Source organism: Lotus japonicus, chromosome 4, assembly GCF_012489685.1.
Source record: "Lotus japonicus ecotype B-129 chromosome 4, LjGifu_v1.2".
Taxonomy (NCBI): domain Eukaryota; kingdom Viridiplantae; phylum Streptophyta; class Magnoliopsida; order Fabales; family Fabaceae; genus Lotus; species Lotus japonicus.
Genome location: NC_080044.1, coordinates 76,826,291 through 76,839,117, shown reverse-complemented (window position 1 = coordinate 76,839,117; position 12,827 = coordinate 76,826,291). Strand labels below are relative to the sequence as shown.

Below are 12,827 nucleotides of genomic sequence, written 5' to 3'. Positions count from 1 at the left end.
GGATCAACCACAGCAGGTTCTGGAAATTCCAGAATTGCCCTCCAACGGATAGAATCTTTCAACGAAAATATCACGTGAAGCTTGGAGTATATAAAGGCTGAAGAAAGGAAGAAATAGTTAAGAAAGAAAGAGAGAACATTGCAATTCAAAATACATTCAAGCAAATTCCTTAGCAATCTATTTCTTCACTGTTCTAAATCTGCTTACACTTGCTTCTATAGAAGCACCTTCATTGTAAACCCAAACTGTTTTCAAACTTGTTTGTAATTTCTTAAGGGACCAGATTCGGTCAGAAGCCTTAAGAAGACTAATATTTGTGTCTTAGAGGTTACTAGTTCATAGGTGTGTTAGTCACTTAGCAAGTTGTGTTAGTGCAGATTGTAACAACCTTTGAATATTAGTGGATTACCTTCACTCAAAGAAGGAATAAATCACTTTGGCGGGTGTACTGGACGTAGCTTGAGGTTTTTCAAGTGAACCAGGATAAAATCATTGTGTCATTCTATCTTTTATCCTTTGCACCTTCTGATCTAAGAAACCGAGAGATTTCATTGAAATCTTTAAGGGAAACATTTTTATTGCAAAACCCTATTTAAACCCCCCCTCCCCCCCATTTTCTAGTGTTTTTTATACCTTCAAGGAGATGGTTTAAACTCAGGGGACAAAACTCCACATTGGGCTTACATGAGCACGCTACAAGTGGATTGAACACCACATGTTTCACCCAAAACCTTAAGGTGTTAGGTGTATGGGTCCTCTCACTTATAAAGTGTTCTTCACTCTTCTAATCATTCAACGTGAGACTTCTTACTGACACTTAAATTCCCAACAGTATTATCCCGCGCCATGCATGAATATAATAAGAATACTTTATCGGCATACATCAAGCATTTTAATATTTCCTCTCTCATTTTTACTTTTTTAAATACGTATATCGCCTTTTTTTTCTAATCATATTTAGATTTAAATCCCTTTTTTCCCCTAATTTATTATGCTCAAAATTAATATACCAACTTCTTTCTCCCATGCCATGCATGATTTATTTAATTACTGTTTCACCCTTCTTGCTGACAAATTTCTTTTTATAAGATATGGATGGATAGATTGGTATATTAAATATAGACAAGTCAACTTATATATATATATATTATATTTATTTATAATTTTTATATAATAAATATATAATTTAATTTTTCAAGTATATTTTACTTTGTCATTAATAATTAAAATTTAACAAATAATAATTTTTAAATATGAGAAATTGATTTTTTTACAATGAATAACATAAAATGTAATTAATAATTAATTAGTATTTTTATTAATGTATAGGTCAAATCAAATTCACTTATTAATTTTTATTTAAATAATAATAATTTAAAAATATGAGAAACTGGATATTCTTACAATTTATTTGGTACATTAGAAAAATAAATTACACCCTGCAAGTATTGATCATTTGATCTTCCCTCCCCAACTTATATGTGACTCTTATAATTTGAGCTATGCTTCGAAGATGAATATTTTTACAATTTATAATTATTGTTATGAATAGCATAAAATGTTATTATTAAATATTTAATATTATTATTAATGCATAGGTCAAGTCAAAATTAGTTTTTAACATGGGAAACTGTTTTTTTTGAAAATTAATAATTAATACAATAAATAACATTAAATGTGATTAATAACTACCAACATGGTGGTGTAGCATACCTTTATGGATAATAAATGCTTATAAAGAGCACTTATTCTTACATTAATTATATAATTTATAAATATTTTTTCTATCTTTCTTTATCATAAATGATATTTCTCGCCTTAAACAAGATTGCCTCCGAAGGAAGACACCTGTCTTACGCTAAAAAATATTAAATGATATTTATCTCTCTTATTGTCTTTCATTTTTCTTTTTTTCTCTTTCTCTTGTTAATGCGTATGAGAAAAAAAAAAGCTAGTAGCAAACTTTTTATTTTGGGAAATCTTCAAAAAAGAAATCATCACCACAAGGCCAAGGGTTGACTTCAATCATTTTATTTCACTTTTTATTGTGTTAAAAAAATATCGTCACCTATTCGATAAATAATTGCATGTTACTCCTAATATATGTTTTTCTCGAGATTTGTGATTCGAATTTGTACTCTTAGGAGACCTTGGTGTACACATATTTCACCCTTATTTAAAAGAAATATTAGTAATACTATCTCCAATTATTTTTCTTAAATTTTTATTAGTAGATAAGTTTTATATGAGTTTTTTTGTAGACAAATGTTAGTTATTAGTAAATTAGTTCCTTCACCAGATTTTGAACTCAGACACTTCACCCTCCATTCCCCCGGATTCAAAGAGAGTAAAATTCTTTATCAACTTTATTAATAATAAAAGAATACTAAAAAATCAATAATGATTCAAAAACACATGAATATTCAAGACATAAAAAACACCCATTTTTACCAACTGGTGGTTGGTTCAATTCGTACATGTTTGATTTCTCTTAAGTAAGGTCTCGAGATTGTGGATGGAAAAAACCCCAATGAGAGAGTTACCACCATGATGTGGATGTTCCCGGGTCGAACAAGATTGCTTCCAAAGGAGGACACTTATCTTACACAAAAAGAAAAACATCAATTTTCCTGTGAATTTTGCTTCGCAATTTCTTGCGGATTTTACTATAGATATAGCGGCGGTTTGAAACTGCTGAAATTTTATTTCCTGCCAAAATTTCTTCAAAAAATAGTATTTTCTTGCGGGTTTTGTTACAAATTTTTCCTCTAAATTTTGCCGAAGAAATTCGCAAAATATTTTAAAGAAAAATCCGCAGGAAATAGATTTTTTTTTTATATCCTACTGTAGTGGTGTTTATATATTTTCATTGCTAAAATATAACACACTAAAAGACTATAGTCAAATGAGTTTGACAAATTAAAGCAGCACTAACTTATTATATCACTCAAGTTTTGTCTGGGTGTGATATTTTCCATCAAGTGCATATAAGTACTTCATTGGTGTACAGTGTACCATCATTTTTAACCATTGACTATAATATAATACTTTCGGTCCTATTTATAAGAACTAAACAAAAGAAAACTCTTGATCTTTTTTATAAGAACTAAATGAAATTTTTTGTTACATTAATTTTTTTTTCAACAATGTCCCTATTAATTCTAACTAGTAAAATATATCTCATTCATTATTCTCTTTCCTTTCCACTAGATCTCTAACACTAATAACTAATAGTAATTTTGGAATTTTATTTTAATTCAAGACAAATTTAATGTATTTTAACTAATTTAACTACATTTATTAGACTATGTGATTTTTTTTGTCCCCGTGGGATAGCTCAAGTGGTAGGAGTTGAGGGACATATGAGTATATGAGTTAGGTAGGGGGAGGTCCAGGGATCGATTCCTGGTAGGTGCAATTTATCTTTCTGATGTATCAAAATTAAAAAAAAAAAAAACTATGTGATTTTTTTTCTTATAAATATGACCGGAGGTAGTAAAACATTAAACAAACCAGATTTTGGAAGTGAATTGGACACATATATGCAGGGATGTCAATGGGTAGAGTCTGAGTAGGATACTATAGTATCCATCCCCATACCCGTGTTTTAAAAAATTACCCGTACCTGTCCCCATACCCGCGTGGGTAGCAACTTCAATGCATGTCCCCGTACCCTCTGGTTACCTATTTGCCCATACCCGTGCCCATTACCTGCAATTTAGCTAATCAAAATATATTTTTCACTATTTTTGTTAATAGTAAACAAAAATACAACTACAATTTTAAATAAAAAACACTAATAAAAATACAAAAGATTATTCAAATACTTAACAAATAAAATCATTCAACTAAGCATATTATTTTAGAAGGAATAAACGAAAAAATGATATAATTTTAAATTTATAATTTAGATTTATAATATAGCCCTAAAGTTGTAGGTTAATAACTTACAAATTTTAAAAATAAATGGGAGTAAATTAGTGATGATTATGAATACCTTAAATACTCACCTATTTAAAAAAAAAAAGAGTAAGTTTGAAAGCTATTGCTTAAGTTAATTTGTTATATATTACCAAATAATAATAATAATAATAATAATAATATGTGTGTGCGGGTATGGGGCGGGTTGGGTACTATAATACGCATACCCGCACTCATACCCGCTACTTTTTGCGGGTAATTACCCATACCCAACCTCATACCCATCTAATGGGTTTTTACCTACCCATAGTGAGTATTTTTTACGGGTACCCTATGGGTCCTAGACCCATTGCCATCCCTACATATATGCAAACAAGTCCATTCACATTCATGACCACATGCTCCTCACTTCCTCCAACATTCACATCTCTAATTAACTTTGTTCTCTAACTTTGATGGAAAGTTATAACACCATAATTGAACAGCCACTTTAACAAAATCTAAGCCCCACATTGCAATCGGTATAATAAAAGGGTTTAGACCACCTATTTATCCATCCATTGTTTCATGACTGTTTAAATCAATTTAAAGCTTGTGAGAAGCGAATTACGAGTCAGATCAATTTGCGAATCGATCGATCTCCCCTTATATGCAATGATGTGGTGTTGAACCTCTCATTCTCATTCAGCGTTCTCCGAATTGTGCAGAAAGGTTTCTCATCACACAACTCACCAACTTGATCTTCTGCAGGAACCGTACGTCCGAACAGCCTGGAAAAAGAGGTACTCACTCCCTATCCTTATCAATCACACCTTTCCTTTGCAGCTCAAGTGCACGGCATCCGCCGTGCCGATAAATCGAGTTTAATTTAAATGACTTCTTTGTAAATAAATAGGAAATTTTGGTGACTCATAGGTAAAAGGTATCAATCATCGTGCTCGATCAACCCAAACTCTTTCTTGCTCAATTTGGGGATTTTGAAGAGAAAATCAATTACTCCGGAATCCTGTGAAGTTCATCCATGGTTTGTTTCCTCTTAGTCTAGCCCAAAATCTTTTTCAACTCTTATGCATTTGACACATGATTTAGTTTTTCTCAATGTCGATCTCACAATTATACACTGAATACATTTTAGATCATTTTCCGTTTTTTGCTTTATTGTTATCTTTCGAAAGCAAAATTATATTAATGAGGTGAATGTCATTAGGAGGTGTTGAGCATCAAATTGACGAGAAACACTAGATAAAACCTAAGCCAAGAAGAAAGAACAGCCAACCCATAAAGGAACCAGAATAAAACCAGAAACCCTCACAGCCCATAGACAAAACCCCAAGGTTTTTTTTTTACTTTGTAATACTCGTTTTTCTAGTTGTGCATGTTTTTTTTCTTTCTAGGATTTGGATCGTGGTTATCAGGATCCCAAAACCATCAATGGTGGAGACAACCCAACTCAAGAAGAAAGAACAACCAACCTAGAAAAGAACAAAAAAAAAAGTAAAAAACCACTAGAGCCTGTAGACAAAACCCCAAAGTAAAGACATGTTTTTTTTTTTTTTTTTTACTTTATAATACTCGATTTTTCAGTGCATGCTTTTTTTTTTCTAGGGTTTGGATTCATTGGTTATTTAGGTTTAGTATAGGAGTTTCAGCTAATCGTTTTGGTCTGGATCGCTGGATCTTATAGGGTTTAGAGATTATTTTTTGGGGGAGTCTTGCTTCCTTTTTCCCATTTGAGAGATATTTTTTAGGCATTAGGTAAATGAACAAAATTCATTTGCCTTCTGTCAACCGATAACTTGGCTTGCTTTTGAAAATTCAATCGTGGGCTATCAGCTCTTTTTGACGTCGGTAACTTATAAATATTTTATAAAAATCTGTTGGTAAGTTACCGATGGTTAAATCCACCAATAATTTAAAATTTTAATAGTATGCATTAGTGACTATCTCTACTTTTTCCCCTTTGGTTTGTTTTTTATGAGATTGCAATTCTCTATTGATTTTTTTTTTTCATTCATACTTTTGATTATTGAAATTTTAATTTCTTTGAAATTAAATTGGGATGGTATGTATCGTGTCCATTTGACATATTGGGGCTGTAATAAACATTAATGGTATACTTTTGGTAGATTTGATGTTTGCTCCATGTACATGTTTTTGAGGCGACAAATTTAGCATATATACTAATACAGTAATACATGATATTTTGCAGGGTAATCCTTACAAACCTAAAATGGAAAATGTAGAATCTTCTGGCAATAGACCAATTATAAAGGTATCTTTTTTAATTGTGTTCAGAATATGTCATAGTGAATATAAAATGTTTTTTCAAAGTGGAAAATGTTCAGAATGTGGCAATAGACCAATTACTCGATCAAGTGAATATAAAAAAGATTTGAATATTCAGAAGAATTATTTTTTTTGAAAAAATTACAATGATATATACAATGTTGCAGACATCATCCATATGGAATCCATCTAGAGCACGTCGGCCTGAAATTGATGAAGCACCTGTGTTTTATCCGACAATTGAGGTACTTCTAAATATCACTATCATATATAGGAGAGTAATAATCAAATTCATCGATGAAAGTGTTGGGTATTGGTAGGTTTGTACTTAAACTTACAAAATGCCTCGTGGTTCCTAATTATGTAAAATATCAGTTAAGTAAGTTCTTGTGGTAAGATAAACTAGAACTAACTTGACTGACTTTTTATACCATCAGAGATGATAAGGGCCGGGGTATTTGCTTCTTATAGAGATGAACTTTTCAACGCCCAACACTTTTAGGGAGACCATTTTACCATTCCGCTATACATTATTATTGTATTTGGTGGTGGTATAATATTATACTATGAAATTGAATTAATATTTTACTTACACTCGTCTTAATTATTAGGAGTTTCATGACCCTCTTGGTTACATAGCTAAGATCCGTCCCCAAGCAGAACACAATGGAATATGTAAGATTGTGCCTCCTACTAGCTGGGTTCCACCATGCCCTGTTAAAGAGAAAGACTTGTGGGAAAATTTAAAGTTTCCCACCCGAATTCAACCAATTAACTTTCTTCAGCATAGAGAGTCTATGAAGAAGAAAGGCAAGGGGAGGAAACGAAAACGTGGAAGACCAAAAAAGATAGACACAAACAGGAAAACAGGAAATGCAAGTTATAAAGCCAATGTTCTTTTAAAACCTGACGATGAGAGGTTTGGCTTCCAATCAGGGCCAGACTTCACAGTAAGAGAATTCCATCATCAAGCAAACGCTTTTAAAAATAGCTATTTCATGGTCAATCCTGCTCATCATGATGATGGAGAAGATAGTCGAAACAAGCAGCAGAAGAGACGGGAGCCTTCTGTGGAGGAAATCGAAGGCGAATATTGGCGAATAATTGAGGAACCAACTGATGTTGTTGAGGTATTAATTATGTTTTGTTGATAACATTCTTGGTCTATAATGTCACATAATTGGCCAAACAGTTTATATGTTCCTATATGATTTTGTAGGTGTATTATGGAACTGACTTGGACATTGGATCAGTTGGAAGTGGTTTTCCTAAGACATCTTCATCAACTAAGAGTAATACAAATCAACACACTGTGTCTGGAGGATGGAATCTGAATAACTTGGCGGGATTGCCGGGTTCTGCACTATGTTATGAAAACAATGATATCCCGGGAGTTATTGTTCCCTGGATGTACATTGGAATGTGCTTTTCAACATCTTGTTGGGTGAGTAGTGACATTGTTAATTAGTCACTTAGTCTATATGAATGAAAATAACATTTAGGCATAACAAATAGTACTACTGATTTTCTTTTTAATCTCTTTCTATTTCTGTCTTTGGAGTTATAAAGTTATGATTCTTGAAAGCTAATTTGGAATTTTAACATTTGTTTGCCTTGTAAAAACTATAATCTAATTAAAAGTTCAATGGAGAAAATAAAAAACTTTGACTACTATAGACTTTAGGGTTGCTACCAACATAAGCATAAAATAATTTATTATGTAATAGAATTCTCCGTACGTATAATAGAACTCATAATATTTTATGGTCCATTGCTTTTATTCATTTATTTGAAATGTTGATTATAGCACAAGTTATAATGACTTGAATTGTGTATTTCTTTTGTTTCAATCTTAATACCTATAAAGACTAACACCACGAGTGTTGGAGAAGAATTTAGGATGATGTTATCTTAGCATCACGAAGATTTTGGTTTTGTTTACTTATCTTTTAGTTTTAGGAGCTTCTTTTTGTGCATTTTTTATAGATTTTTTAGGTTTGTTTTTGCTTGAGGCATATGTTAAGTAGCATTGATGAACTTTTTTTTTGCCCTGTCACGTTATTGAGCTTGTCTTTTTGTTGGGTTGCCTCCCTTCTTACCTTGATTGGACTCCTAAGTTTTTATTGATGATATATAATCATTTTGCTTTAAAAAAATTTATCACCTTATTCTCATTTTCTGCTCCTTGGAACAGCATGTTGATGATCATCACCTATACTCACTTAATTATCTGCACTCGGGTGACCCAACAGTATGGTATGGTGTACCTGGGAGCCATGCTACAGCTCTAGAAGAAACTGTGAAGAAAGAGTTGCCTGAATTATTTGCAGCACAACCTGATCTACTCAATGAGCTGGTATGATACTTGAAGTTGTAGTTTTCTTTATTGCTTTCATTTTTTTGGTTGCTTTTGTATATATTGGGGTGACCCAAAGTATAAATTATTATTATTTTTAATCTTATAAAATATACATTGTGTAATGTTATATCAATGTCAATGAAATATATAAGTTTTGTAGTGGTTATGATTTGATTTCATCTTTGAGCAGGTGACACAGTTTACTCCTTCAATTCTTACATCTGCGGGGTTGCCTGTATACCGCATTGTTCAGAATCCAAGGGAATTCGTTCTCACCTTCCCAAGGGCATATCATGGTGGCTTCAGCTGTGGCTTCAACTGCTCAGAGGCTGTCAATGTGGCTCCTGTTGATTGGTTCGTGCATGGCCAGGTTGCTGTTGAGCTTTACAGTCAGCAATGCCGCAAGACATCATTGTCTCATGACAAGATGTTGTTCAGAGCTGCTGAGGATGCCGTCCTTGCCCTTGCAGAGAAAACTCTTCATGGAAAAGAAACTCTGAGGTATTTGAAATGGAAAAGTGCTTGTGGAAAAGATGGAGTTCTTACTGATGCAGTTAAGGTAACCATTCTTTCATACTATCTTCTCTTTGATCATAGCCCCTCCACATATTTATAGCATATAGATTAACCTTTTTTTTTTATAATAACTCAAAAGCAACTCTCCAAACCTTCTTCCCATAATAGAGTTGATTTTGTCTTCAAAAGTACTTGTAGTGCATGTCTGGATCAGCATCATAATTGATTTTGGTAAAATTGATTATGAGATAAGTGAGTAAAAGTAAGTTAAAAGTGTAGTAATTTATGTTTGGACATGTTGATGGAAAAATGATTTCTATACGCTAATGCTATGAAATCGCACAATTGATTATTATCCCTTGCGAAAGCAACTATCTCTAACTTCTTCGCAGAATTGATTTTGGAACTAAAATTAATTTTCTAAGTCCATTGCTAAACATCTATGTGCGTGATTGGATCAGCGTTTGTCATACTTGATTTTGGTAAAATTTATTTTGTAAAACTGATCATAGTAAAAGTGAGTTGAAGTGAAGTACTTTATGTTTGGATGGAGTGTAGAAGAGAGTTGACTTCATAACTTTGCATGTCATTTATAATTTGATGTCTTTTTCTGTTTGTTACCCTTATTTTTGACAGACAAGGATGGAGATGGAAAGAGGGAGGCTTCTGTCTCTTCCCATTCATTTAACGACGATGGCGAAGATGGACAATCGCTATGATTTGCTTGAGGAAATAGAATGCATCTCTTGCTTCTATGACTTGCACCAATCTGCCATTGGTTGCCAGTGTTCTCCTGATAGATATTCTTGTCTTCAACACTCAAACAAGCTTTGCAAATGTGAAATGGACAAAAAAGTTATCCTGTATCGTTATACTTTGAGCGAGATATCTTCTTTGGTTGCAGCATTAGAAGGAGAAAAACATGCAATTGAAGCATGGGCTAAAAGAAACCCTGGAGACCAGTCTGCTAATGTTGAGGATGAACAACACATGGAGAGAGCCAAGTGCAAAAACAAGAATAAAGAAAAAGGGGAAAGCTCAACTTTTCTTGCAGGAACTAGTGAGAAGTATAATCCAAATGCAGTTAGCAGTTCTTACAACCATGTTTCTTCAGAGTTGGTACCTCCTGGTTCTCATCATGAACCTCTCAGCACACGAGATGGGGTTATAGATTTCCATAAGAACAACGTAAAAGATAAAAAATTGGCCATGGACAATGAAATTAGGGAGGTGCAGAGAAGATCTGTGGGTTCGTATATTGACCTCACTTCTGATGAACCTGATAACGATCACTTTAAGGGCCTAATTGAATCTGCTTATGAAGCTGTTAATCTTGTAAGTTTGGGCTCTGTTATGTTTGGAAAGCTCTGGAGCAGTAAGCATGCAATATATCCAAAAGGTATGTTGCAAATCTTTTCTGGGCTTATTGCTTTATTATACACTTTTGTCTGAGATTAACTTTTGTTTTGGTAAACTTGTGAAGGATTCAAGAGCCGTTTTATGTTCTTTAGCACTTTAGATCCAGCAAACCTATGTGACTATGTTTGTGAAGTCATTGATGCTGGACTTCTTGGGCCTGTTTTCAAGGTATCATTCCTATCCTTGTTTCTGTTTTAAGTTTAAAATCATACTGACACATGCTTCTGTTTCTAAATATAAGTTATTTCTGGGGCTGAATCATACTGGCTCAAATACAATGATATATATTTCTCAGGTTTTTGTGTGGGTTGAGTTGGAGTGAAGAGAAAGTGAGTGTGATTATATCAAAAGTGTTACTTTAGGTCGGAGGAAACTTGATACAATACTTTATTTGCGGTTTATGTTGTTGCCCAATAAAAAAAATTCCAAATACTTTCTTTCTTAATGTTTTATTGACTTTTTAATGTGATGACTTCCCTCAACTTCACTTTAGCTCACGTGTTATGTTGTAATTGAACAACAGTAAAAACAACATGTATGAATGTGTAGTTAAGTTTTGTCCTTCTTTTTCTAGCTTGCATTGGGACTGAATCTCTTATATATTGTTATTATTTCTAATAATCCTATAGGAAAAGTTGCTTTCTTCTTTTCTTCCACACTCTTATTGAAGTCTTCTTTCTTCATAAACTTTGTTTTAGTTGTTTCATTATGTATTGTTTGGGATAATTTTTTTGTCCTCTTCTTTGCTTGTTTTGGAATTTTGTTTTTGAAATTTTCTAGAGAAACTCAGGGGCTGTTATGGTTTGTACTTTGTACTTATTTGCATGCCATGTTTTTCAATTGAATGTATACTTCTTTCTCATTAAGTAAAATATTTTTCAGGTTACAATGGAATTACACCCAAATGAGACATTCACACAGGCTTCAGCAGATAAGTGCTGGGAGACAGTTCTGAATAAACTAATTCATGAAATCAAGAGGCGAGAGAGTCTAGGTGAAGAAGCACTTCCTCCCTTAGAACTTCTGCAAAGCACCAATGGTCATAAAATGTTTGGATTCCTTTCTCCACCCATTATTCAGGTAATGCAAACTCATAAAATGCAGAAGTTTTTTTACGTCAACCAATCCGATTCCAAAGACGTGGGAAAATAGTTTCTTACACATTTTTTAAATCTGATTGGTTGACAGAGTAAAGTAAGAGTGTCAGTGCATCCAAATCAAACTCTTATGTACATGGTTTGAATCTTTTATGCTTCAACTTCTGATGTTTTAATCCATTGTGACCAACTTTTTGCAGTCAATTGAAGCTCTAGATCCTGGTCATAAATGTGTGGAGTACTGGAACCACAAAGGAGCAATTTCTGAATCTTCAGGCAGGGCCATTGATGCCTCTACGAGTAAGGCTCCTCATGGCTCTAGTAACTCTACACAAGGTGTCAGTACCACCAAACTTTTTGGTGTCACTTTGGTAAAGCGGGAGGAGGATGACATGGTACAAGGTTCTTCTCATTCCTCTGAAGAGAACAAGTTGAGGCTACAAGGGTTGTTGAAAAAGGCAAGTCCTGATGAGTTAAGTTCCATGCATCAGTTATTCAGCTCTGATGCAGAGTTAACTCAATCTAGAGTGGAAATTGTGAAGCAGATAGATGGAATCCAGAAATCTCGTGCATAAAACAAGAAATAGTTCTTAATTCTGTGACTGTGGATGATTGTATTTCAACTTAGTCAATTGTTTAGTACTTTAGTTCTTTCAGAGATTATTTAAACTACAGAGGAGGTTGATGGATTATGTTCATGCATTTGACTCATTAAGTCTGTATTTTTGGATTTATAATTTGCTTGTGTGTGGTTGTTGGTTAGATTTATGTTTTACATATTTCATACTTAGTAATCTACATAGTCCATAGTCTTAAATTTCTGCATGCAAACATGAAAAAGAACAGAATGTGTAGACTGACCTCACGTGCGCTTTTGTTCATCTTGAGCTTGCTTCTGGATTCTCCGGCACAGGCTACCGTGGGTTTGTGTTGATTGGGTGCATAAGAAACTCAAATGAACAAGGGTTTCGATGCTACCATCATGCTTTTCTTTTCGGCTTGTCTCTGCTTCTCCTCTTAACCCAAAAAGACCTAATTGCCGCCACATGTTCATATCATAACCTTCTTAACTTGGATAGTGGTGGTTGTTACTGGGTGGCGGGTGGTTGTCGTGGTGGATGTTACCTGGTGTTAGTGGTGGTGATGATTGAGGTGGTGGTGATTGAGGGTGGTGGCAATAGTGGTGGTGTTGCCGGAGGTAGATGTTATAGGTGGCGGCGGCAACAACG

The 12,827-nt window shown here is 33.7% G+C and overlaps 1 protein-coding gene across 1 annotated transcript; it reads left to right on the top strand.

Moving 5' to 3' along the window:
- The first annotated feature begins 6,151 nt into the window (after window positions 1-6,151).
- LOC130713385 (lysine-specific demethylase JMJ15-like) lies at window positions 6,152-12,755 on the top strand. Its single transcript, XM_057563157.1, has 10 exons — window positions 6,152-6,193; window positions 6,375-6,452; window positions 6,819-7,337; window positions 7,427-7,651; window positions 8,402-8,563; window positions 8,757-9,125; window positions 9,719-10,481; window positions 10,566-10,669; window positions 11,384-11,581; window positions 11,799-12,755. The coding sequence occupies exons 1-10, from the start codon at window positions 6,152-6,154 to the stop codon at window positions 12,171-12,173; spliced, it is 2,835 nt and encodes a 944-aa protein (XP_057419140.1). The 3' UTR covers window positions 12,174-12,755.
- The last annotated feature ends 72 nt before the right edge of the window (window positions 12,756-12,827 follow it).